This window comes from Mercenaria mercenaria, chromosome 9 (genome assembly GCF_021730395.1).
Source record: "Mercenaria mercenaria strain notata chromosome 9, MADL_Memer_1, whole genome shotgun sequence".
Taxonomy (NCBI): domain Eukaryota; kingdom Metazoa; phylum Mollusca; class Bivalvia; order Venerida; family Veneridae; genus Mercenaria; species Mercenaria mercenaria.
The window spans coordinates 79,626,260-79,650,031 of NC_069369.1; the positions used below are offsets into that span (position 1 = coordinate 79,626,260).

At 36.9% G+C, this 23,772-nt stretch overlaps 1 protein-coding gene across 1 annotated transcript in view; it reads left to right on the forward strand.

Annotated features, from left to right (window-relative positions):
- The first annotated feature begins 602 nt into the window (after positions 1–602).
- Positions 603–23,772, forward strand: part of LOC123547555 (uncharacterized) — a 29,737-nt gene continuing 6,567 nt past the window's right edge. Inside the window, exons 1-4 of the mRNA XM_045334746.2 lie at positions 603–835; positions 10,709–12,653; positions 14,169–15,647; positions 17,723–17,924. Of these exons, the coding sequence (XP_045190681.2) occupies positions 10,829–12,653; positions 14,169–15,647; positions 17,723–17,924 (3,506 nt within the window). The 5' untranslated portion in view covers positions 603–835; positions 10,709–10,828. The remainder of the gene's footprint in view (positions 836–10,708; positions 12,654–14,168; positions 15,648–17,722; positions 17,925–23,772) is intronic.

The following is a 23,772-nucleotide window of genomic DNA, read 5'->3' on the forward strand; positions in this document are numbered from 1 at the left end:
TTAGTTTACTGAACATACTGAATTAGGCCCTTAGCCCAAAGAAGTATAAAATACACAGAATGGCAACTGGCTGTAATCTCGCGTGAGCTCGTGTCAGAGCGTGATTCGGCGTTATCTTACTAAAAAGAAATATCGGCGAGCATGGAGTTACAATTTGTACCTTTAAAACTACATTTAAAATACATGTTAGCTTCTAAAACAAAATTAGTTTAATGTGAAAGGGTCTTAAGACACGAAGTACAGGGTTTTTTTTTGCCATCGAAAAAAGCGTGGTCATACGGTGATAATTATTTTCCCGAGGGAATAATTGCTTTCGCATACAAAATGGCGCGTGGAGAAAGCGCCACTTCCGGTAAACAAGATCTCGTTTTTTTGTCACGGGAGGTTGGCGAGATTTGCTCTATATGCCTTTCAAGTTGCCAATCTATTTATTTTTATAGCTCTTTGCTTAGCCTTAGATTCCAAAATCAGACAAGTTTCCTACCGATGTTTAAACCAAAATAATTTTTAATGTAGGAAGCAAGTTTAACGGTGATATTTACCCTTCAGGCTGTGATCTACATTTGTTTGAGAGCTCAGATCTTGCTGCCGAGACATTTTCGCGTCTCTAACAATTTGGAAAAATTCATTCGGACATCGATATATCGGACATCTCCGTTAACAATCACAGAAAAGTTCCGAGTAAGCCGAAGGTAAGACTGGTCTATTTCTTTCAAAACGTAAGTTTTATTAGACCAGTCTAAGAAGAAGCAACGGCCATTTTCGATTGCCAAGACGAAGTTTCATTGAATATAAAAACTGGGAAGAAACTGCGGTGCTCCAGATATAAACGAGTGTTAGTTTTCATGGCATGTAGCCACTTAAGTGATATGTCTGACTGCAAGACCATACACTGATATAGTGCCAATATCGGTCTTTGTTGGTGAAAAGGGTTGTCTAAAGGGAAGTGGGGGGGGGGGGGGGGGGGGGGGCGGTATTTTGTTTTTGTAGTGTGGATATAAGCAGAGGGGGGTATTTTAGAGACCAGATTGGGAGGGGGAACATTTGAGGCGGCAGAGGTGTATTTTGAGGTAACTGGTTTGTGGAAGGGGATGTGGTACTGGGTAGAATGCACTTTAGCAGTCCCCGGAAGTTTACAATGCGCATGCGCATCAAGTTGGGGTGTGGGGTAAAGCGGGGGTACATGTGTGGCAACAGCCCCCAAACATTTTCATCTCAAAGTAAAGTTACCCCTTTTAAATTTTAATATTTAAAACGTACATTATTAAACTACTAGATATAGAGACCGCTAAAGTGCAAGTGCTCCGAGGTTGTAAAATGTCTTTTGGGTAGTTTTCTTTCAAAAAAAAAAAAAAAACTGTTCCTCAGTGGGGTGTGGATGTTTTCTGAATAGACCATTGTAAGGCTAAGGCAGAGTAAAATCAAAAATGTCATTCATTATTTTCCACTGATCATGTATTTGCTGATTATTTTTCCCACTTCAAAATTGCATGTTTTCGGGCAACATTGTCACCATTTTTAGCTTGACTATACGAAGTATGGAGAGCTATCCTACTCAACCCGGTGTCCGCGTCCGCACCTTGGTTAAAGTTTTGATGCACTTTCTCATTATCTTTGTTATAACTTGATGGATTTGCTTCGAACTCCCGATTTGGTTAAGTTTTTGTATGTAAGCTGGTATCTCAGCAACCAATTGTGGGAATGGATTGAAACTTCACACACTTATTCACTGTGATAAACTGACTTACATTGCACAGGTTCCATAACTATTTTGCTTTTTTACAAAATTATGCCCTTTTCGAATTAGAAATTTTGATTAGGTTTTATGAAAGCAGGTATCTCAGTAACATCAATGGAATGGATTGAAACTTCACACATTTATTAACTGTGATAATTGACTTATGACTAAAACAACATTTTTTGCTTTTTATAAATTTGCCCATTTTCATTAAAATTCAGATGGACTACAAACTGTCTTCAGAGCCATAAGAAGCCACCTGCGGGTATCTCAGTATTCTTAGGGAGAGCCGTTGAATAGCCTTCGAGGCTATTTTACGGGACCGTAGAATGACCATTCCTACAATAAATTAATTCTAGGTGTCTTCATGGTGTCTGTGAGTTTCTTGCGAGAAATATGACCTTCGGTGTGATAACATAGAATTTTCCGAAATCAGTTGAAATATTTTGAATGACTTCAGTACAATGTATTGTAAATACTAATACAGAACAGGACTGTAGAAATTAGCCACTGTGGTTTTCACTATACATGATACATTACGGTACGAATCCTAGCCTCGATTCATTAAGGGCTCAAATAAGTTAAGACATACATAAATGATGTTTGAAAATTATTTCTTTCACCTAAATACGAAAACGAACACAAACGTAAGGGTTGTTGATTTGCCCGATTCTATATGCGCGGTAATCTAAAGGACAGCAAATCAAATCATTAAAAATTTTAGTAATGATCATTCTAAAAAATATTTGAGCTATTATTAAAACATATAATACATTCTTCGTATTGTCTGCCAATTTTCAAAAAAATAATTAGTGTGGTTTTGGAAAGAAAAACGTATGTACGTTGATTCGCATGTTCTTAAGATATAAATTACTCGAAATAACGACCGATATAACACAAAATAGGGCATGCATACAAACCCCTAACTAACATACATTGATGCCTCTAAGTACTTCCGTAATCTAGCCTATCCTCATGTTGTCAGATTACGGAACTTCCGTAATCCTAAATATCGGAGGCTAGGATACGGTACCGAATGTAAAAGCCTGCCTATTCACTATTCCTACATTGGCAGCAAAAGAATGCCTGCGAGGTATCTACAGGACGTAGAATAGCTACTTCTCTATACCATGACTATGACATTGGTATCATGTCAAACTTTATGCATTAGGTCATACCCCTATGAATGTTTGAACCCATTAGTTTACTGAACATACTGTTATAGCCCTAGCTTAGATTCCAAAATCAGACAGGTTTCCTAACCGATGTTTCAACAAATAATTTTAATGTGGACAATTTAACGGTGATATTTACCTCGCTGGATCTACATTGTTTGAGAGCTCAGCTCTTGCTGCCGAGACTTTCGCGTCTCTAACGATTTTGGAAAAATTCTTGACATCGATATATCGAACTCCGTTAACATCACAGACAAGTTCGGTAAGCGATGAAACTGTCAATTTTCTGTTAAAACGTAGTTTTATTAGACCAGTCCATAAGAAGAAGCAACGGTTCATTTTTCGATTTGCCAAGACGAAGTTTCATTGAACTATAAAAATTTTGGGAAGGAAACTTCGGTTGTCATATAAACGATGTAGTTTTCATGGCATGTAAGCCACTAGTGATATGTCTGACTGAAAGCCATACACTGATATAGTGCACAAACGGCTTATCTTGGTGAAAAGGTTGTCTAAAGGGAAGTGGGGGGGGGGGGGGGCGGTATTTTGTTTGTAGTTGAAGCAAGGGGGGAATAAGCCCAGATTGGGAGGGCGAACATTTGAGGCGGCAGAGGTATATTTTGAGGTAACTGGTTTGTGGAAGGGGATGTGGTACTGGGTAGAATGCACTTTAGCAGTCCCCGGAAGTGTACAATGCGCATGCGCATCAAGTTGGGGTGTGGTAAGCGGGGTACATGATGTGCACAGCCCCCAAACAGTTTCATCTCAAGTAAGTTCCCCTTTAAATTTTAATATTTAAGAGTACATATAAACTCAGATATAGACCGCTAAGTTTCAAGTCTCCGATTAGAAAATGTCTTTTGGTAAGTTTCTTTCAAAAAAAAAATGTCTCAGGGGTGTGGATTTTCAGATATCCATATGAAGGTAAGGCAATGTAAAACAAAATGTCATTCATATTTCCACTGATCATGTATTTGCTGATTATTTTCCCATCAAATTGCATAGTATTTCGGGCAACATTTGCACCATTTTAGCTTGACAATACAATATGACCTTTTCGAATGTCGAGAGTAAGAAATGTACAGCCATTCCAGGGCTCGAACCCGACCCCTCACTTAAATGCAATGCCTACCGACTGGCTACGCTGTCTGACCACATATCGGACATAAGATTGTAAATATCAAAAGTCAAGGCTACAGTGATTGTCAACCTTGTAAGTTAAGTCATGGCTAGCAATGGTCGCAGAACGAGGCTATGAATAGGTCTTCTAGATCCTATTGCGTACGTGATAAGATTTTACTTTAGTCAGATTGGTATCTCAGTACCCACTTATGGGAATGGATTGAAACTTCACACACTTGTAAACTGTCATGAGCTGATAAGCACTATGCAGGTTCCATAACCCTATTTTGCTTTTTTTACTAAATTATGCCCCTTTTTCAACTTCCTTATTCATTCATTCGACAAGGCTGTTGAATAGTCGAGCGTTGCTGTCCTCCGACAGCTCTTGTTACTTAATGGATTTGATTCAAACTTAAAATAGCCCCCTTGTTGCTTAGAATTTTATGTTATCTTTGATGCATTTTCATTGTATCTGTGTTATTTCAAAAGGGATTTGATTCAAACTTAAAATAATTGTTCATCATCACTACCGGCATCATTTGACAAAAGGGGCGTAACTGTGACACCTGTATTTTATGATTTATCCCCCTTTTGTACTTAAAATTTCAGGTTAAAGTGTTGACGCACTTTCTCTTTGTCTCTGTTATTACTTGATGGATTTGCTTCAAACTTAAAATAGTTGTTCCTCATCATCACCCACATCATATGGCACAAGGGTCTGTCATAACTCTGGCTCCAATATTTTATGAATTACCCTCCCCCATTTATACTTAAAATTTCAGGTTAATTTGGTGCACTTTCACTAATTATCTGACTTATTACTAAACAGATCTGATTCAAACTTGAAATAGTTTTTCTGCCTTACCAGCCACATCATATGACACATGCATTTATTACTCTGGACCAATTTTTCAAGAATAATGCCTCCTTTTTCCTTAGAATGTTATGTTAACTTTGATGCATTTTCACTGTATCACAGGATTATTAGGAAATAGATATAATTCAGACTTGAAGTAGTTATTCCACATCATCACCCACATCATATGACACAAGGTGCATAACTCTTGCACAAATATTATATGAATTATGCCCCCTTTTTGCTTAGTAATTATACTTACATGGTATTTTGATACATACTTACATGGTATTTTGATACACTTTATCTTTATTTTTTAGCTCACCTGTCACAAAGTGACAAGGTGAGCTTTTGTGATCGCGCAGCGTCCATCGTGCGTGCGTCCGTCCGTACACTTTTGCTTGTGACCACTCTAGAGGTCACATTTTTCATGGGATCTTTATGAAAGTTGGTCAGAATATTCACCTTGATGATATTTAGGTCAAGTTCGAAACTGGGTCACGTGCCGATAAAAACTAGGTCAGTAGGTCTAAAAATAGAAAAACCTTGTGACCTCTCTAGAGGCCATACTTTTCAATGGATCTTCATGAAAGTTGGTCAGAATGATCACCTTGATGATATCTTTGTCAGGTTCGAAACTGGGTCAACTGGGATCAAAAACTAGGTCAGTAGGTCAAATAATAGAAATTCCTTGTGACCTCTCATGATATCTAGGTCAAATTCGAACTGGGTCACGTGCCTTCAAAAACTAGGTCAGTAGGTCAAATCAGAGAAAAACCTAGTGACCTCTCTAAAGGCCATATTTTTCATGGGATCTGTATGAAAGTTGGTCTGAATGTTCATCTTGATGATATCTAGGTCAGGTTCAAAACAGGGTTACGTGCCATCAAAAAGTAGGTCAGCAGGTCAAATAATAAAAAAACGTTGTGACCCCTCTAGAGGCCATATTTTTCATGGGATCTGTATGAAAGTTGGTCTGAATGTTTATCTTGATGATATATAGGTCAAGTTTGAAACTGGGTCAACTGCGATCAAAAACTAGGTCAGTAGGTCTTGAAATAGAAAATCATTGTGACCTCTCTCTCTAGAGGCCATACCCTTGAAGGGATCTTCATGAAAATTGGTCAGAATGTTCACCTTGATGATATCTAGGTCGAATTTGAAACTGGGTCACGTGCCATAAAAAACTAGGTCAGTAGGTCAAATAATAAAAAAACCTTGTGACCTCTCTAGAGGCCATACTTTTCATGGGATCTGTATGAAAGTTGGTCTGAATGTTCATCTTGATGATATCTAGATCAAGTTTGAAACTGGGTCAACTGCGGTCAAAAACTAGGTCAGTAGGTCTAAAATTAGAAAAATCTTTTGACCTCTCTAGAGGCCATATTTTTCTATGGATCTTCATGAAAATTGATCTGAATGTTCACCTTGATGATATCTAGGTCAGTTTTGAAACTGGGTCACGTGCGGCCAAAAACTAGGCCAGTAGGTATAAAAATAGAAAAACCTTATGACCTCTCTAGAGGCCATATTTTTCTTGAGATCTTCATGAAAATTAGTGAGAATGTTCACCTTGATGATATCTAGATAAAGTTCAAAACAGGGTCACATACCTTCGAAAACTAGGTCAATAGGTCAATAATAGAAAAAACGACTTCATACTCAAAACTGGGTCATGTGGGAAGAGGTGAGCGATTCAGGACCATCATGGTCCTCTTGTTTTTATTACTTAATACTTTTGACACAGACTCAAGCTGTTGTGCAATATCTTCATCCACCATTGGAGTCATTAAACACTCCAGTGACAGCTCCAGTTAACTGTTTCATCAGATGTGCCCAGTTTCACTATCCAGCATCGAAATAGACGAGCGCGCTGTCTCCTGCGACAGCTCTTGTTTTGTCAGCCACTAATAGGGTCAAAATTTCATACAAGTTGTGTACTCTTTTAAATTTAATTCAGCCCAAAGTTTAAATTGTTCCTCCTATTTTGCAATGTTAATAACACTTAATATGTATATAAATCGCAGCTTTGTCTTTGTATATATGTAGGATCTTTTCAGATATTCAAATATAGAGCGATTTCTGGTATTCAGCACCATAAGCATGAAAAGGGCATTGCAATTTTTTATTCAGAATCACTGAAATGAACATTTAATGGAAACAGATGTAGAACATTTGAAATTTCTTCGTCTTCAGTATAAAACACTGGCCAGTGTTTGCATTTACATCGTCAATATGTTGGATTTAATTATGGTTGTTGTTTAACATCTTTTGGCCAAATTCTACAATGTGATAAAGTTGTTGAATATATTCTATATGAACATTATTTTAAAGTCCCCCTTCAAAGAAAAAGAGGTATATTGTTGCAGATGTCGGTCGATCTGTCTGTCCGTAGACCAATAGGTTTCTGGATGATAACTCAAGAATGCTTGGGCCTAGAATCTAGAAAGTTGATAGTTATGACCAGCAAGTGATGCCTATTGATTTTTAGGTCTTACAGTAGGTCCAAGGTTAAGTTCACAGTGACCTAGAACAGCAAAACAGTATCCGGATGTTAACTCAAGAACACTTGGGCCTAGGATCATGAATGTTGACAGGGAGGTTGGTCATGACCAACAGATGACCTCTATTGATTTTGAGGTCAGTAGGTCGAAGTCACAATGACCAGGAACAGTTAAAAGGTTTCTGGATGATAACTTGAGAACACTTGGGGCTCGGATCATGAAGGTTGACTAGGAAGTTGATCATGACCAGCAGATGACCTCTACTGATTTTGAGGTCAGTAGGTCAAAGGTCAAGGTCACAGTGACCCAGATTTTTTTTTCAGACGAAAACTGGCCTAGGATCATGAAACTTAATAGCAAGGTTGATTATGACCCCAATTTATTTTTAGGTCAAAGGTCAAGGTCACAGTAACCTGGAACAGTTGAACCATTTCTGGACAATAACTTGAGAACCCTTGGATCTAGATCATGAAACTTAATAGGGAGGTTGATCATGACAAGCAGACTGATGACCTCTATTTACTTTGAGGTCAGTAGGTCAAAGGTCAAGGTCACAGTTACCCGGAACTCTTTAACCATTTTTTGGATGATAACTTGAGAATGCTTGGGTTTAGGATCGTGAAACTTTATAGAAAGGTTTATCATGACCAGCAGATGACACCTATTGATCTTGAGGTCAACAGTCAAGGTCAGTTCACATTGATCCAGAACAGTTAAACCATTTCTGGACAATAACTTGAGAACCCTTGGGCCTAGATCACGAAACGTAATATGGAAGTTGATCATGACAAGCAGACTGATGACCCCTATTTATTTTGAGGTCAGTAGGTCAAAGGTCACTGTCACCTGGAAAAGTTAAACGGTTTCTGGAGGATAACTTAAAAACGCTTGGGCCAAGGATCATGAAACTGAATAGGAAGGTTGAACATAACCAGCAGATGACCTGTTTTGAATTTGAGGTCTTAGGTCAGAGGTCAAGGTCACAGTGACCCAAAACAGTTCAACCATTTCTGGACAATAACTTGAGAATACTTGGGCCTAGGATCACAAAACTTAATAGGGAGGTAGATTATGACCAGCAGATGACCCCTGAATTTGAGGTTAATAGGAGAAAGGTCAAGGTCACATTGACACAGAACAGTAGAACTTTTATTGCCAAATAATTAGATGATGTTTTGGGCTAAGATCACATTTGATACAGAGGTCACTTATGACAGATAAATAGCCCATAGTTATTATGCCCCCCCCCCCCTTCGAAGGAGGGGTATATTGTTTTGCAGATGTCGGTCAGTCGGAATGTAGACCAATCCGTTTCCGTTGATTTTGAGATCATTAGGTCAAAGGTCAAGGTCACATTGGCCATGAACAGTTAAACGGTTTCTGATCTTCTTGTCCAAAACCATAGGGCTTAGGGCTTTGATATTTGGTATGTAGCAAAATCTAGTGGTCCTCTACCAAGATTGTTCAGATTATTTCCCTGGGGTCAAATATGGCCCCACTCCGGGGGTCACATGGTTTATATAGACTTAAATAGGAAAAAACTTTGAAAAACCTCTTGTCCAAAACCACAGGGCCTAGGGCTTTAATATTTTGTATGTGACATCATCTAGTGGTCCTCTACTAAGATTGTTCAAATTATTCCCCTAGGGTCAAATATGGCTCAGCCCTGGGGGTCAAATGGTTTACATAGACTTATATAGGGAAAAACTTTGAAAATCTTCTTGTCCAAACAACAAAGACTATGGCTTTGATATTTTGTAATGTAGCATCATTTAGTGGTTCTTTAATGGTTCATATAGACTTATATGGAAGAACTAAGAATCTTCATGTCCATAACTTACATCATTCAAATTTGGACCACATGTATAGTTTTAAGTGGCAAGATGAACCTTGACATGAGTTGACCTTGATCTTGACCTAGTGATCTACTTTCACATTTCTGTAGCTACAGCCTTCAAAGTTGGACCACATGCATAGGTTTGTGTACCGAAAAAAACTTTGACCTTGTTATTGACCTAGTGACCTACTTTCACATTTTTGAAGGTACAGGCTTCAAATTTGGACCACATGCATAGTTTTTTGTTCCGAAGTAAAATTTGACCTTGATTTTGACCTAGTGACCTACTTTCACATTTCTCAAGCTACAGCCTTCAAATTTGAACCACAAGTATAGTTTTGTGTACTGAAATGAACTTTGATCTTGAGATTGACCTAGTGACTTACTTTCACATTTCTGAAGGTACAGGCTTCAAATTTGGACCACTTGCATAGTTTTGTATTCTGAAATAAAATTTGACCTTGATTTTGACCTAGTGACCTACTTTCACATTTCTCGAGCTATGGCCTTCAAATTTAAACCACATTCATAGTTTTGTGTACCAAAATGAACTTTGATCTTGAGATTGACCTAGTGACCTACTTTCACATTTCTGAAGCTACAGGCTTCAAATTTGGACCGCATGCATATTTTTGTGTTCTGAATTAAAATTTGACATTGACTTTTATCTATTATCTACTTTAACATTTCTCAAGTTACAGCCACCAAATTTGGAGTACATGCATAGTTCTGTCTACCGAAATGAACTTTGACCTTGAAATTGATCTAGTGGCCTGCTTTCACATTTCTCAAGCCACAGCTTTCAAGTTTGGACCACATACACATTGTTTTGTACCGAAATGAAATTTGACCTTGATTTTGACCTCGAGCTAGTCTTGAATTCGGAACATTCAAAAATGGCTCAGTGGATGGCGCCAAGGTCACTCTGTAATCTCTTGTTAGGTTAATAGGTTAAAGGTCAAGGTCAGATTAAACCAGAATTTACTGTGAGCATATAATTTCTGTTCCTTGTGCAATTACTGAATGCATCAAGGGGGGCATTTCGTGTTCGACGAGCTCTTGTTGATTTCAGGTTGGTATGTCAAATGTGCAATGCACAATGACCAAATAATTTCTGTTCCTTGTGCAGTTACTGGATGCATGAAGGAGGGCATTCCATGTTGTACGATTCTTTTTATATTTACATTTACATAATTGGCACAGTAGTGTTAAACCTTGTCATGCAAATTTGTCTCCCCTTTTTGTTTTTCCAAGCATGACCTCGCACGTATGGAAACTGGGGAATATCATTTGTTTTTAAGTATCAAAATCAAATATAGTTCTGTTTATATTTCAGTTAAATGTTCAAAATGCAATTGCGAAAATGTGTTTACAGATCTCAATGTCACTTACCATTCTTATAGAAAGCTGTATACCGGTATATGGAAAATTTATTTAACACCAATGTTATGTTATTCTTTCACTTTTATTTTTCAGGGAGGCAGAAAGGGAAAGGGTTGACAGAAAATTTGCCTAAGTTCACAATGGATGTGATGTAATATTAGAGTTACATTTGTAGAAAGTCTTGCTTACTTTATTTAGTTTCAAATTGAAAGGATGGATTTGGAAGAAAATTTGTCATTACAAGTCGAAGATGACATCAAGGTAGACTTAATCTCTTCAGAGACTACAGATGGTGTAGATAATGAAAACAAAAATATAAAAGGCAACATCTCAGAAGATGGAATCTCATCAGAAACTTCAACTGGTGTTGATGATAAGGACAAAATTAAACAAAGAGAAGCAAGGATTATGGACAGATTACACTGTCCGACATGTCTTAGAACTTTTTCAGATGGGAACAAATCATATTACTTGAAGCATATAAAGATATGTGGCAAAGGAAAGTTTGATTGTTCTGTGTGTAACAAGAATTTCAGCTCTCCAAGTGTGCTGAAGAGACATATGAAGTCACATCTTAAATTAAACATTTTCCCATGTAATTCATGCCCATCAAAATTTGCCTCAAAATTTAGTCTTAAACTGCATTTAAACAAAGTTCATGAAATAGGCAGGTCAGGGCGGAGTAGTAATTGCCCGCACTGTGGCAAACAGTTCCAGTGGAGATCATCTCTCAGCCGTCATGTTATGGATGAGCACTGCAACCTCGAGTCTTTGGCATTTCAGTGTGTGTGTGGACAAAAGTTTCCAAAATATTCTAGATCATATCAACACAAAAAGTCATGTGAAATTTACCAAAAGCATAAATTCAAAAATGATAAGAAAGTTAAAGAGTTTGCAGTGGAGGGAGACAGTAACAAAATGAAACTGTGCTTCTCTGGCCAAAAATTAGAAGTCGAAATTGGGCAAAATGATGAAGTAGTGGCAAAATCTTTAAAAAGAACTTCAGATAAAGAAATACAAGACAAAGGACTTGACCAGGTGGAAAATAATGTAGAAGAAATGCATAAATGTCAGCTTTGTAATCAAAGTTTTATTGAAAGACAGTTGTTAGATGATCATGTTGAACAATGTGACCCATACGCTGTAACTTTTAAGATAAGCAGTTCTTACTCTGAAGCAGAGGAAGACAGAAAATATGTAAAAATTGAAAATGATTGGAAAGATACTGGGAAAGGTGAAAAGTCAGGCAAAGAAGGTGGTCATGATGAAGTTATTGAGTCGATAGATACATCCTGTAAACAGCATGTGGACAATGATGAAAGTAAAGGAATGACAGTTGTGCCTTCTGTTCAAGAAACAAACAGTAACGAGGACTCTAAGATGCCAAATAAAGACAAAAGTGATCAGTCTCATGTACCAGCAAACACAAACAAATCAGTCACTTATAAAAAGGCAATAAAAAGAAAAGCTTTAGGGAAGGCTAATGCTCTGTGTGTTGAAAGTAACATATCAGATTTGGATGATTCTGAAATCATTATTAAATCAAACTCTGATCAAAAGTTAGATAGAAGTAGATCAGGACGTAAAAGGAAAAAGAAAACTTTTGATGATTATGAAACAGATTTTTCTGGTTTACGGGAATCTTTTAAAAGCAGATGCGTCCCGCATGCTTACTTAGACTCAAAAAAAGCGACAGAAACTGAAGTTAAGGATCATAATTATCATGAGAGTTGTTATAATGAAGTTGAGAAGGATACTGATTCAAAAATAGGGAAAAATGGAAATACAGGTGTACGCTTCTTATGTCCACTGTGTACTGAAACTGATGAATCGGTGGACACACTTCAGGCTCATATTAAGAAACAGCATGATATAGGTAAACTGTCTTGGGTAGTACTAACCGAGAAATACAGCAAAATGGGGACAGGGGACAAGGATCCAGCTTCAAGAGTCAAACAAGGACAGACTGTATGCCGATTCTGCCAGCTGGATTTGCCAACAACTGAACTGTTAAAGCTACATTTAAACAGACAACATGGTAAAACTGCAGCTTCTGTTTTAGTTTAAAAAACTTTGATTTTAATTTCAGCAGTATCTCGGTTATATAATTATGGTGGTATGTTAACTTAATCAGTGTACTTGGGTCTGATGCCATTTCATGTTTCATTCCAGTTTTTGAAAATCTCATATGAATTTATTTTACTTACTACAGTAGCCATTTTTTTAGGCTGGCAAGAGCTGAAAATAGTAAAAAACTTGAACAAATCTTCTCACAAAATCTTAATGGATCTTTACGAAACTTGGCCTTTATTGTCATTGCATAAACTTGTCTGAAGTTTGTTCAGATTTATGGTTTGCTTTAGTTTTTTTAGGAGCCACAAGAGTTAAGATAGAACAGAATCTGTTTATTATAATAACATCTTTCTTCAACTGTTCTATGGTTCTTCACCAAACTTGATCTGTAGCATCCTTGTGTAGGCCTCTCGAAGTATTTGTTCAAATGGTTCTGTTTGATTCATTTCTGGCATCTGCAAGAACTAAAAATAGAAATTTTAAAGTCACATCCCAAAGTTACCATTCTGATCTTACATGCAAGTCAAGTTTCGGTTCTGTCAATAAAAGGAATTGTTTCATTTTATGATACAATGTGTTGTTATACATATATATATATGTATAGAGCCGAAGGCTCCGTATATCCAGGCAGATTCTTTTGAATTCCAGAAGCGTTAGTTTGCCCACATTTACAGTTCCATTTCTGTAGTATCTGCCCACTTTTACTGATTGAATCTCAAGATCAAACATATATCTGCCCACTTCTACGGTATAATAAGGCTATATAAATATATTTGAGGATTTCAACATTTTGAACATAAAATGAATGGTAATTTTACTTGGCTGTTGGGATTAAATTTTGTGGATTGACTCAACCACGAAATCCACGAAAATTAGTCCCCCATGAATATTAATGATTTCACAGTATGTAAAAGATAAACAAGTTTGAAATAGCTTATAGAAGTTATTTGAAATAATAATTGTGAAAACAAATCCATTCAGAAGTTATTTGTATAAGCGAAGCCCTGACTGATACTGGTACTCTGTGTTGCTTCGGTAACAAAAGCATGACTGACACACTAGTCTGGAAATGTTTTTTTAACAGTTTGATAAGGGGCCTCTGTGGCCGATTGGTTAAGGTACCTGACTTCAAATCTCTTTCCCCTAATGGATGTGGGTTTGAGCCATACATAGGGTGTTAATTCTACATTTAGTAAGCCGTCCAGCAGGCTTAAGGAAGGTTGGTGGTTATACCCAGGTTTCTCGTGATGAAATAAGGCACGGAGGGCCACCTTGGGTCTTCTTTTACCATCAAAGCAGGAAAGTCGCCAATTATGACCAATAATTGTGTCAGTGCATCATTAAACCCAACAAAATAAATACATTGTGAAATAAAATAACAGTTTGATATGTTGATTCTTCCCTTTTGATATGTTGTTATAAAACTCTGCTTAACTTGTAATATATGTATATATTTACTTTTTGTTATTGTTTATTTCAGCATATTTTCCGTACTGCTGCGGTATCTGTCGATTAGCTTATGGTACCATAGAGGCGGCAAGATTTCACATGAAGAAATATCACATAAATAGAAATGCTAAAAATGTATGTATTCATTGCCCGGAGGTTTTTAGAACTTTAAGAGACTTGAAGAAACATACCACAAAATTTCACAAAAGGACAAAACAAAAAAATAAAAGGCCTGATGAGGACATTGAAGAAAATGGAGGCAAACCCTCAAGTGTAAAAGAAAAAAGCACACTTGATACTTTAACAGACAAAGAGGGGTATGGCGTAAGAATTAAGTTGGAGGTAGATGAACAAGGTAAACCAGTAGCAGAAAAAGAAGATGTACAAGGTGTTTCAGTGACAGACAGTACTAGCAGAACATTTGCGACAGAGGTAGATGAACAGGATGAAATGGTTGATGATAAACTTAGTGTGACACGTAGCAAAGCTAAAGGAATAAATGAGAATGTAACCAATGGAGGTTTAGTAAAATCAGCAGCTGGAAAAGAAATTACAGATGTGAAGATTGCACCTATAATTATCAAATCTGCAAGGGTTATTCCTAAAAAACATGGGATTAAAAGCGAGAAAAATGTTGAAGATTGTGTAGATACTCAGAAAGAATTAGAAAAAAAGAAAGAAAACCTGTGTAATAGAATATTTGATACAAGAAAATTTGGAGAAGATTTGCCAAATACTTTGAATGTAAAAACTAAGTGTGATGATTCTGACATAAATTTAATTAATGCTAAAGGAGATACAGATAAGGAACAGACACCTTCTCGTTTTGAAGTGAAACCCAAGGCGCTAGAGACTCGCCAAAAAAATTTTTACTCTAAGCCGAATTGCAATCATTACCTTTTTGATTTTGATGCAATTAAGAATGTTAGTTTTAAGTGCTGTTTTGGAAATTGTGAACAAGTAGTGGAATGTTTAAGTGATTGGAAAGCTCACTTATCCCAGCATAAACCTTGCAAGCCAAGGCAACTATGGCAGTGTTACGAATGTATTGAATGTGGTTATTCCACTGTACATAAAAATTTGTTGAAATCACATTTACTTATAAAACACAATGTGTTGGAAAGTGTTGAAATCGGAATGAAACACTGCCAGGTAGTGGATAGAAAATCTGTCCAACCAGTGAAAGTAATAGCATGTGTGTTCTGTGGCTTTTTAAAGGACATTCAACATTTTACAAAGAAGCATAAATGTTATCGTGAGAAAATCCATTTCTACTGTCCATTTTGTGATCAGAAAAGCCGGGTATTTGAGAAGCTGCAAGAGCATATAAAGAAAGAGCATTTTGACAAGACAATACACAGGCCAGACCCTGGTGATAAATTCCAGAGTCTTAGAACAGCTGAGCGTGACCCGGCATACAGTATCAACAGTACTGATACCACCTGTGGAAAGTGCAAACAGGAATTTGGGACAAATGATGAACTGAAATTGCATGTGAATGCAAAACATGGTAAGAATGAAGTTCTTCTGAATATAGTGTGTAATCTGTTTATGCTTAGCAACCAATGATTCAGTCTGTTATTGTTAAGATATTAATTGTGGCACTGCCTTGGTAGTCTAGTGGTAGAACGCCCACTTCAAGTGCGAGAGATAGTGGGTCGCTCTATGACTATGTGAGTATGTCATATCAAAGATTTGAACATAAAAGGTACTTGTAGCTTCCTTCAGTCCTTGCTAGGTGCTCAGCATTAAGAGGATAATACTAGGACTAACTATGTGACTGGATGACATGTGCATGTCAACGGCGCAGTATTCCAGTGAGACAGTACAATGTTGGGCATTACATTCACTGCTACATGTAGACTCTGTTGTTAATATGACCAAATATTGTTGAAAAGATGCTATTATTAACTGAAAGACCCTTGGGCCTGCAGTGGTTAAACTACATGGGATGATTGCATTTGGCCACTAGATGACTCGATTGGTTTAAGGTTCAGTGGGTCAGACTCAAAGGTCAAGGTCACTGTGGCTTTTAGACTGAATACCATTGCTTATTAATAATAAAATTATATAAATTTATATAATTTTGATTTAATCCTGTTTGTGTGTCTGTCTCTCTTTCTGTCACAGTTCTTGTCTGCGCTCTTAAGTCGAACATTTCTCATCATTCTGATCTTCATCAAACCTGAGCAGTATGTGTTTGCCAATAAGTCCTCGGCCAAGTTTGATAAATAGTCAAATTGGCCCAGGCGTATCGGAATATTATGGCCCTTTAATTACTGAAAATCGTTCTATACAGAAATGCCAGTATCCGCACTCCAAGTCATTGGTACATGGTTGATGCCAGTATCCACATTCATTGTCATTGGTGCATGGTTTACTTGTATACATACATAACTACTGAGATGATTAGGCGGATATAGGAGACACTCAAAAGCAACACTAGTTGGAGATTGCTTTGGCCTTAAGACTCTAAATTTTGTGATGAATTCCTGCAGTCAGTAATTTACCCTCATTGTTTTTTTTGAGGATCATTCAGTCTAAGTTTAAGTGTGACCTTGAAACTACCGATATTGATCAAAATGTTTTAAGTCTTCACCTTGAGGCAAAAAATAGTTGATCTATAACTGGAGTGTACTTTAACCCAAGGTTTTGTCAAACTTCAAAAGGTATTTGTTCATTGTCACAGAATGATCCCTAACTAGGTAAAAAATCAAGGTCACTGACATCAAGACTTAAAATAGTTTTTTATCTTTAACTAGACGATGTTTAATCCTCTTCCTATCAAACTTCATAGTGGGGTTATTAATGGTCTGTAAATGACCTTGGTCAAGGTCATGAGACTGAAATTACATATCGAGTTACCTTCAACAGGACATCATGTGTATTTTGCAAACAGCTCAGGTTGTGAAACTATAATTGATGTCTTTGGTGAAGTAAATTCTACAAGTCTCTAAATAGGATACATGACAACAGGACATTGTCTTTCAAATTTGAAACAGTTTTTGGCAATAATCATGTGATATCTGATTTAATATCATTTAAACATGATTTTAATTGTCATGCCCCCCCATCCCCCCCCCCCCCCCCCCCCTCATTTTGCTGATGTTGGTAAGTGTTCTCGTTCATAAGACACTTTGACAAAAATTGAGCCTGTCCGCTTAGCTCAAAATGGAGAGCACAGATCTACAGATCATGGAGTCCTGAAATTGATTCCCGCCAGGAATTTCCTGGACAAGGCATATGTTCTCCTTGACAGTTTGATAAAAGACATTATGAATGAAATCATTTGTCCTTCATCTCATTGGATTCATGTGGAGAAGTTGGCTGTTACTTGTGGAGAACCAGTTAGTACTGGTACAGAATCTAGCAACACTGGTAAGATACTGCCTACGGTTACGTAATTGAAATACCGTTTGAAAAATGGTGCCAAATCCAAAACGAACAAATTAATATAAAATGAAAGGGAATTTGATGTGTAAGGGATTTGATTTCATGGATTAACGCAACCACGTAATCCACAAAAATTGGTACCCCACGAATATTAATGATTTCACAGCATCTATTAAATGGCATTTAATTCAGGTCTTGGAGCATACAGTTGTGGAGTTTGTAGACAATGTTATGGTAGGATGTCTGGAGTGAAGGATCACATGAGAAAGACACACTCATTGCCAATGGTATGCCAACACTGCAAACGTGGATTCGGAGATAAAGCTGACTTGAACCGACACGAAGCCACGCATTTGACAACCAAACCATTCCAGTGCAAGTTGTGTCATTCTAGGTAGCAGCTTACTGTGATTTATTAAAATCAAAATGGTTTAAGAACTAACTGAAATAAAATTGTTTACAATAATTTTATTCACTAAAGATGAAACCAAAAATGAAAAGTAGCATAATTTTCTGAACTCATGAAATTTTCCAGAATTTATCTAGAAGAGTTCTAACTTACACTAAGTTATAGATGTTTCTTGTCAAACAGTTTGTCTTTACTTATAAATTCTTTTAAACTACAATTATTTTTCAAAAAAATATCCATCTCATAGTCTTGCCTTATGCAGAGCCTTGTAGAATATGATCTAACTTTTATGAACGGTCACATGTATATAGGGTAACTCTGCTTAGAATGGTCAATTTCAGGTCCGACCATTTGAAATCTTTATGAATGAACCTTTGTTTAGTAGTGGCCAGCTTAAAATTCATCAGAGAATGCTCTTTAATGGTACAAACATCTGAAGAACATTATGTGGTGAAGTCATAGTATGTTTTCCCTACTGTGCTCATATAAATATGATAAAGCAATCTTAACCCTTACCATGCTAAATTTCTATAATGGACTGGTCCATCTTCCAATATGGGCAGTACCATATATCATTTGAAGGGGTGTTTACTAAAAATTTACTGACTGAATAGCGAACAGTGCAGACCATGATCAGATTGCACGGATGTGCAGGCTGATCTTGGTCTGCACTGGTCGCAAAGGCAGAATCACTTGCCGCCAGCAGGCTAAGGGTTAAACACTGAAATACCGGTGAACTAATGATTGGATTTGAATAATTTGCTAGCAACAGGCTTATGAAACATTTGAAATTTTTCTGTCCACCGATGATGATATTAGAACCATCATTGAAACATTTAAAAAATAATATGATAAAAAAAGAAGTTTTAACCAATATTTAAGGTTAGCATTTATAACACAAAACATATTCCTGAAGAAAAAAAAAATAGTTATCATATATGCTTGAATGGCACATTTCACCAATCTGCAGTTGAGCTTGTGCTTTAGATTGTAAATCATGTATATATTTATATAACTGAATATTTTTAGCTCGACTATTCGAAGAATAGTCTAGCTATTCTACTCACCCTGGCGTCGGCGTCGGCGTCACACCTTGGTTAAGTTTTTGCATGCAAGTACATACAGCCATCAATTAAAGGCATATAGCTTTGAAACTTATTTTTTCTTTTTCTAGGTCAATTACCAACCTCTCTGGGTCAAGTCCCATAACTCTGACATGTATTTTGAGCAAATTATGCCCCCTTTTGGACTTAGAAAATTTTGGTTAAAGTTTTACATGCAAGTTACTATCTCCAAAACTAATGCAGATATTGATTTGAAACTTCACATGTGTCTTCGGGGTTATAAAACTAGTTGATAGCAGCAAGTCCCATAACTCTGACTTTCATTTTGGCCAAATTATGCCCCCTTTTGGACTTAGAAAATTCTGGTTAAAGTTTTGCGTGCAAGTACATACAGCTATTTCTAAAAGGCATATAGATTTGAAACTTATTTTTTCTTTTTCTAGATCAATTACCAACCTCACTGGGTCAAGACCCATAACTCTGACATGTATTTTGAGCAAATTATGCCCCCTTTTAGACTTAGAAAATTCTGGTTAAAGTTTTACATGCAAGTTACTATCTCCAAAACTAATGCAGATATTGATTTGAAACTTCACGTGTGTCTTCAGGGTTATAAATCTAGTTGATAGCAGCAAGTCCCATAACTCTGACCTTCATTTTGGCCAAATTATGCCCCCTTTTGGACTTAGAAAATTCTGGTTAAAGTTTTGCGTGCAAGTACATACAGCTATTTCTAAAAGGCATATAGATTTGAAACTTATTTTTCTTTTTCTAGATCAATTACCAACCTCACTGGGTCAAGTCCCATAACTCTGACATGTTTTTTGAGCAAATTATGCCCCCTTTTAGACTTAGAAAATTTTGGTTAAAGTTTTACATGCAAGTTATTATCTCCAAAACTAATGCAGATATTGATTTGAAACTTCACATGTGTCTTCGGGGTTATAAAACTAGATGTATAGCAGCAAGTCCCATAACTCTGACCTTCATTTTGGCCAAATTATGTCCCCTTTTGGACTTAGCAAATTCTGGTTAAAGTTTTGCGTGCAAGTACATACAGCTATTACTAAAAGGCATATAGATTTGAAACTTATTTTTTCTTTTTCTAGATCAATTACTAACCTCACTGGATCAAGTCCCATAACTCTGGCATGTATTTTGGGCAAATTATGCCCCCTTTTTGACTTTGAAAATTCTGGTTAAAATTTTACATGCAAGTTTCTGTCTCCAAAACTAATGCAGATATTGAATTGAAACTTCACATGTGCCTTCGGGGTTATAAAACTAGTTGATAGCAGCAAGTCCCATAACTGATATGCATTTTGGTCAAATTATTCCCCCTTTTGAACTTAAAACTCTTTTGATATTTAACCTTTTTGGGTAATATTTTCCTGCTTCTGGGACAATATTTCGAATAGTCGAGCTTGGCTGTCTTACGGACAGCTCTTGTTAGACTTTGTATCAGTTATAGGAGGGCTGTTATGAAAAACACAATAAAATAAAACATTGGGCATCATTAGAAACAAGAAGCCTTATTGTATACATTATAAGCATAATGAAGTGTTAAACAGATTTGGTGTCCTACATAGGCAACATGTTATGTAACAAATGGATATAGTTGTCACTTTCAGTTAGTGCCTTTGGTGGCCGTTACAAACTGGTTATACTGTATACAGTATAGCAATTTGAAATGATAATAAAGTTGATGTTAAACCTACCAAAACTTGACAAAGAGTTGAACCAGTTTACTCAAGAATTATGTTAAATATATCTTGAAGACTAGTAGCAAAATTATTCAAATTCTAAGCATGGGTAATCAATTAAGATAGTTATAATGGGGTTTTGTTCAACTGGAAAAACTTTACAATTTAACTCAAAACACTCAAGCCCACATCAACAGAAATAATGCATGCTTTTAAAATTTGCATGGTCATTATTATAATACTGTCCAGACAGAGTATCAGATGGCACAAGAAATGCTATTTTCAGCTCACCTTTCCTATTTTAAGCTCACCTGAGCAGTTTTTGTGATCGCTCAATGTCCGGTGTCTGTCTGTCCATCAACATTATTCTTGTGTATGCGATACAGGCTGTATTTTTCAATTGATCTCATGAAATTTTGTCAGAATGATTACCTTGATGAAATCTAGGCCAAATTCAAAAATGGATCATCTGGGGTCAAGAACTAGGTCACTAGTCAAACCAAAGAAAAACCTTTTGTATGCAATGGAAGCTGTATTTTAATGCCCCCCTTCGAAGAAGGAGGGGTATATTGTTTGCAGATGTCGGTCGGTCGGAATGTAGACCAATCTGTTTCTGGATGATAACTCAAGAACGCTTGGGCCTAGGATAATGAAAGTTGATAGGGAGGTTGGTCATCACCAACAGATGACTCCTATTGATTTTGAGGTCTGTATATCCAAGGTCAAGGTCACAGTGACCCTGAATAGTAAAACGGTTTCTGGATGATAACTCAAGAACACTTGGGCCTAGGATCATGAAAGTTGATAGGGAGGTTAGTCATAACCAGCAGATGACCCCTATTGATTTTGAGGTCAGTATGTTAAAGGTCAAGGTCACAGTGATACTGAACAAAACGGTTTCCGGACGATAACTCGAGAACGCTTAGGCCTAGGGTCACAAAGGTGGTAGGGAGGTTGGTCATGACCAGCAGATGACCCCTACTGATTTTCAGATGAGTATGTCAAAGGTCAAGGTCACAGTGACCAGGAACAGTAAAATGGTTTCCGGGCAATAACTCAAGAACGCTTGGGCCTAAAATCAGGAAAATTGATAGTTAGGTTGGCCATGACCAGCAGATGACCCCTATTGATTTTGAGATCATTAGGTCAAAGGTCAAGGTCACATTGGCCAGGAACAGTTAAACGGTTTCTGATCTTGTTATCCAAAACCATAGGGCCTAGGGCTTTGATATTTGGTATGTAGCAAAATCTAGTGGTCCTCTACCAAGATTGTTCAGATTATTTCCCTGGGGTCAAATATGGCCCCGCCCCATGGGTCACATGGTTTATATGGACTTATATAGGAAAAAACTTTGAAAAACCTCTTGTCCAAAACCACAGGGCCTAGGGCTTTGATATTTTGTATATGATATCATCTAGTGGTCCTCTACTAAGATTGTTCAAATTATTCCCCTAGGGTCAAATATGTCTCCGCCCTGGGGGTCACATGGTTTACATAGACTTATATAGGGAAAAACTTTGAAAATCTTCTTGTCCAAACCACAAAGACTATGGCTTTGATATTTTGTATTGTATCATCATCTAGTGGTTCTCTACCATGTTTTTTCAAATTATCCCTGTAGGGTCAAATATGGCCCCGCCCCAGGGTTCATATTGTTCATATAGACTTATATAGGGAAAAGCTTAGACTCTTCATGTCCATAACTTAATCATTCAAATTTGGACCACATGTATAGTTTTGAGTGGCAAGATAAACCTTGTCATGAGTTGACCTTGACCTAATGACCTACTTTCACATTTCTGTAGCTACAGCCTTCAAATTTGGACCATGCATAGGTTTGTGTACCGAAAAAAACTTTGACCTTGTTATTGACCTACTTTCACATTTTTGAAGGTACAGACTTCAAATTTGGACCACATGCATAGTTTTTTGTTCCAAATAAAATTTGACCTTGATTTTGACCTAGTGACCTACTTTCACATTTCTCAAGCTACAGCCTTCAAATTTGAACCATAAGCATAGTTTTGTGTACTGAAATGAACTTTGATCTTGAGATTGACATAGTGACCTATTTCACATTTCTGAAGGTACAGGCTTCAAATTTGGACCACATGCATAGTTTTGTGTTCCGAAATAAAATTTGACCTTCATTTTGACCTAGTGACCTACTTTCACATTTCTCAAGCTACAGCCTTCAAATGTGAACCACATGCATAGTTTTGTGTACTGAAATGAACCTTGATCTTGAGATTGACCTAGTGACCTACTTTCACATTTCTCAAGCTACAGGCTTCAAATTTGGACCGCATGCATATTTTTGTGTTCTGAATTGAAATTTGACATTGACTTTTACCTATTACCTACTTTCACATTTCTCAAGCTACAGCCTCCAAATTTGAAGCACATGCATAGTTCTGTCTACCGAAATGAACTTTGACCTTGAAATTGATCTAGGGACCTACTTTCACATTTCTCAAGCCACAGCTTTCAAATTTTGACACATACACATTGTTTTAGTCCGAAATGAAATTTGACCTTGATTTTGACCTTGAGCTAGTCTTGAAATTTGGAACATTCAAAAATGGCTCAGTGGATGGCACCAAGATCACTCTGTTATCTCTTGTTAGGTTAATAAGTTAAAGGTCAAGGTCAGATTAAACCAGAATGGTAAAACCTTTGTTTACAGTGAGCATATAATTTCTGTTCCTTGTGCAATTACTGAATGCATCAAGGGGGGCATTTCGTGTTCGACGAACTCTTGTTCAATTGATCTTCATGAAATTTTGTCAGAATGATTACCTTGGTGAAATCTAGGCCAAGGTTGAAAATGGGTCATATAGGGTCAAAAACTAGGTCACTAGGTCAGATCAAAGAAAAACCTTGCGTATGCAATAGAGGCTTTATTTTTCAACTGATCTTCATGAAATTTTGTCAGAATGATTGCCGTGATAAAATCTAGGCCAGGTTTGAAAATAGGTCATCTTGGTCAAAAACTAGGTCACTAGGTCAAATCAAAGAAAAACCTTGTGTTTGCGATAGAAGCTGTATTTTTCAATTGATCTTCA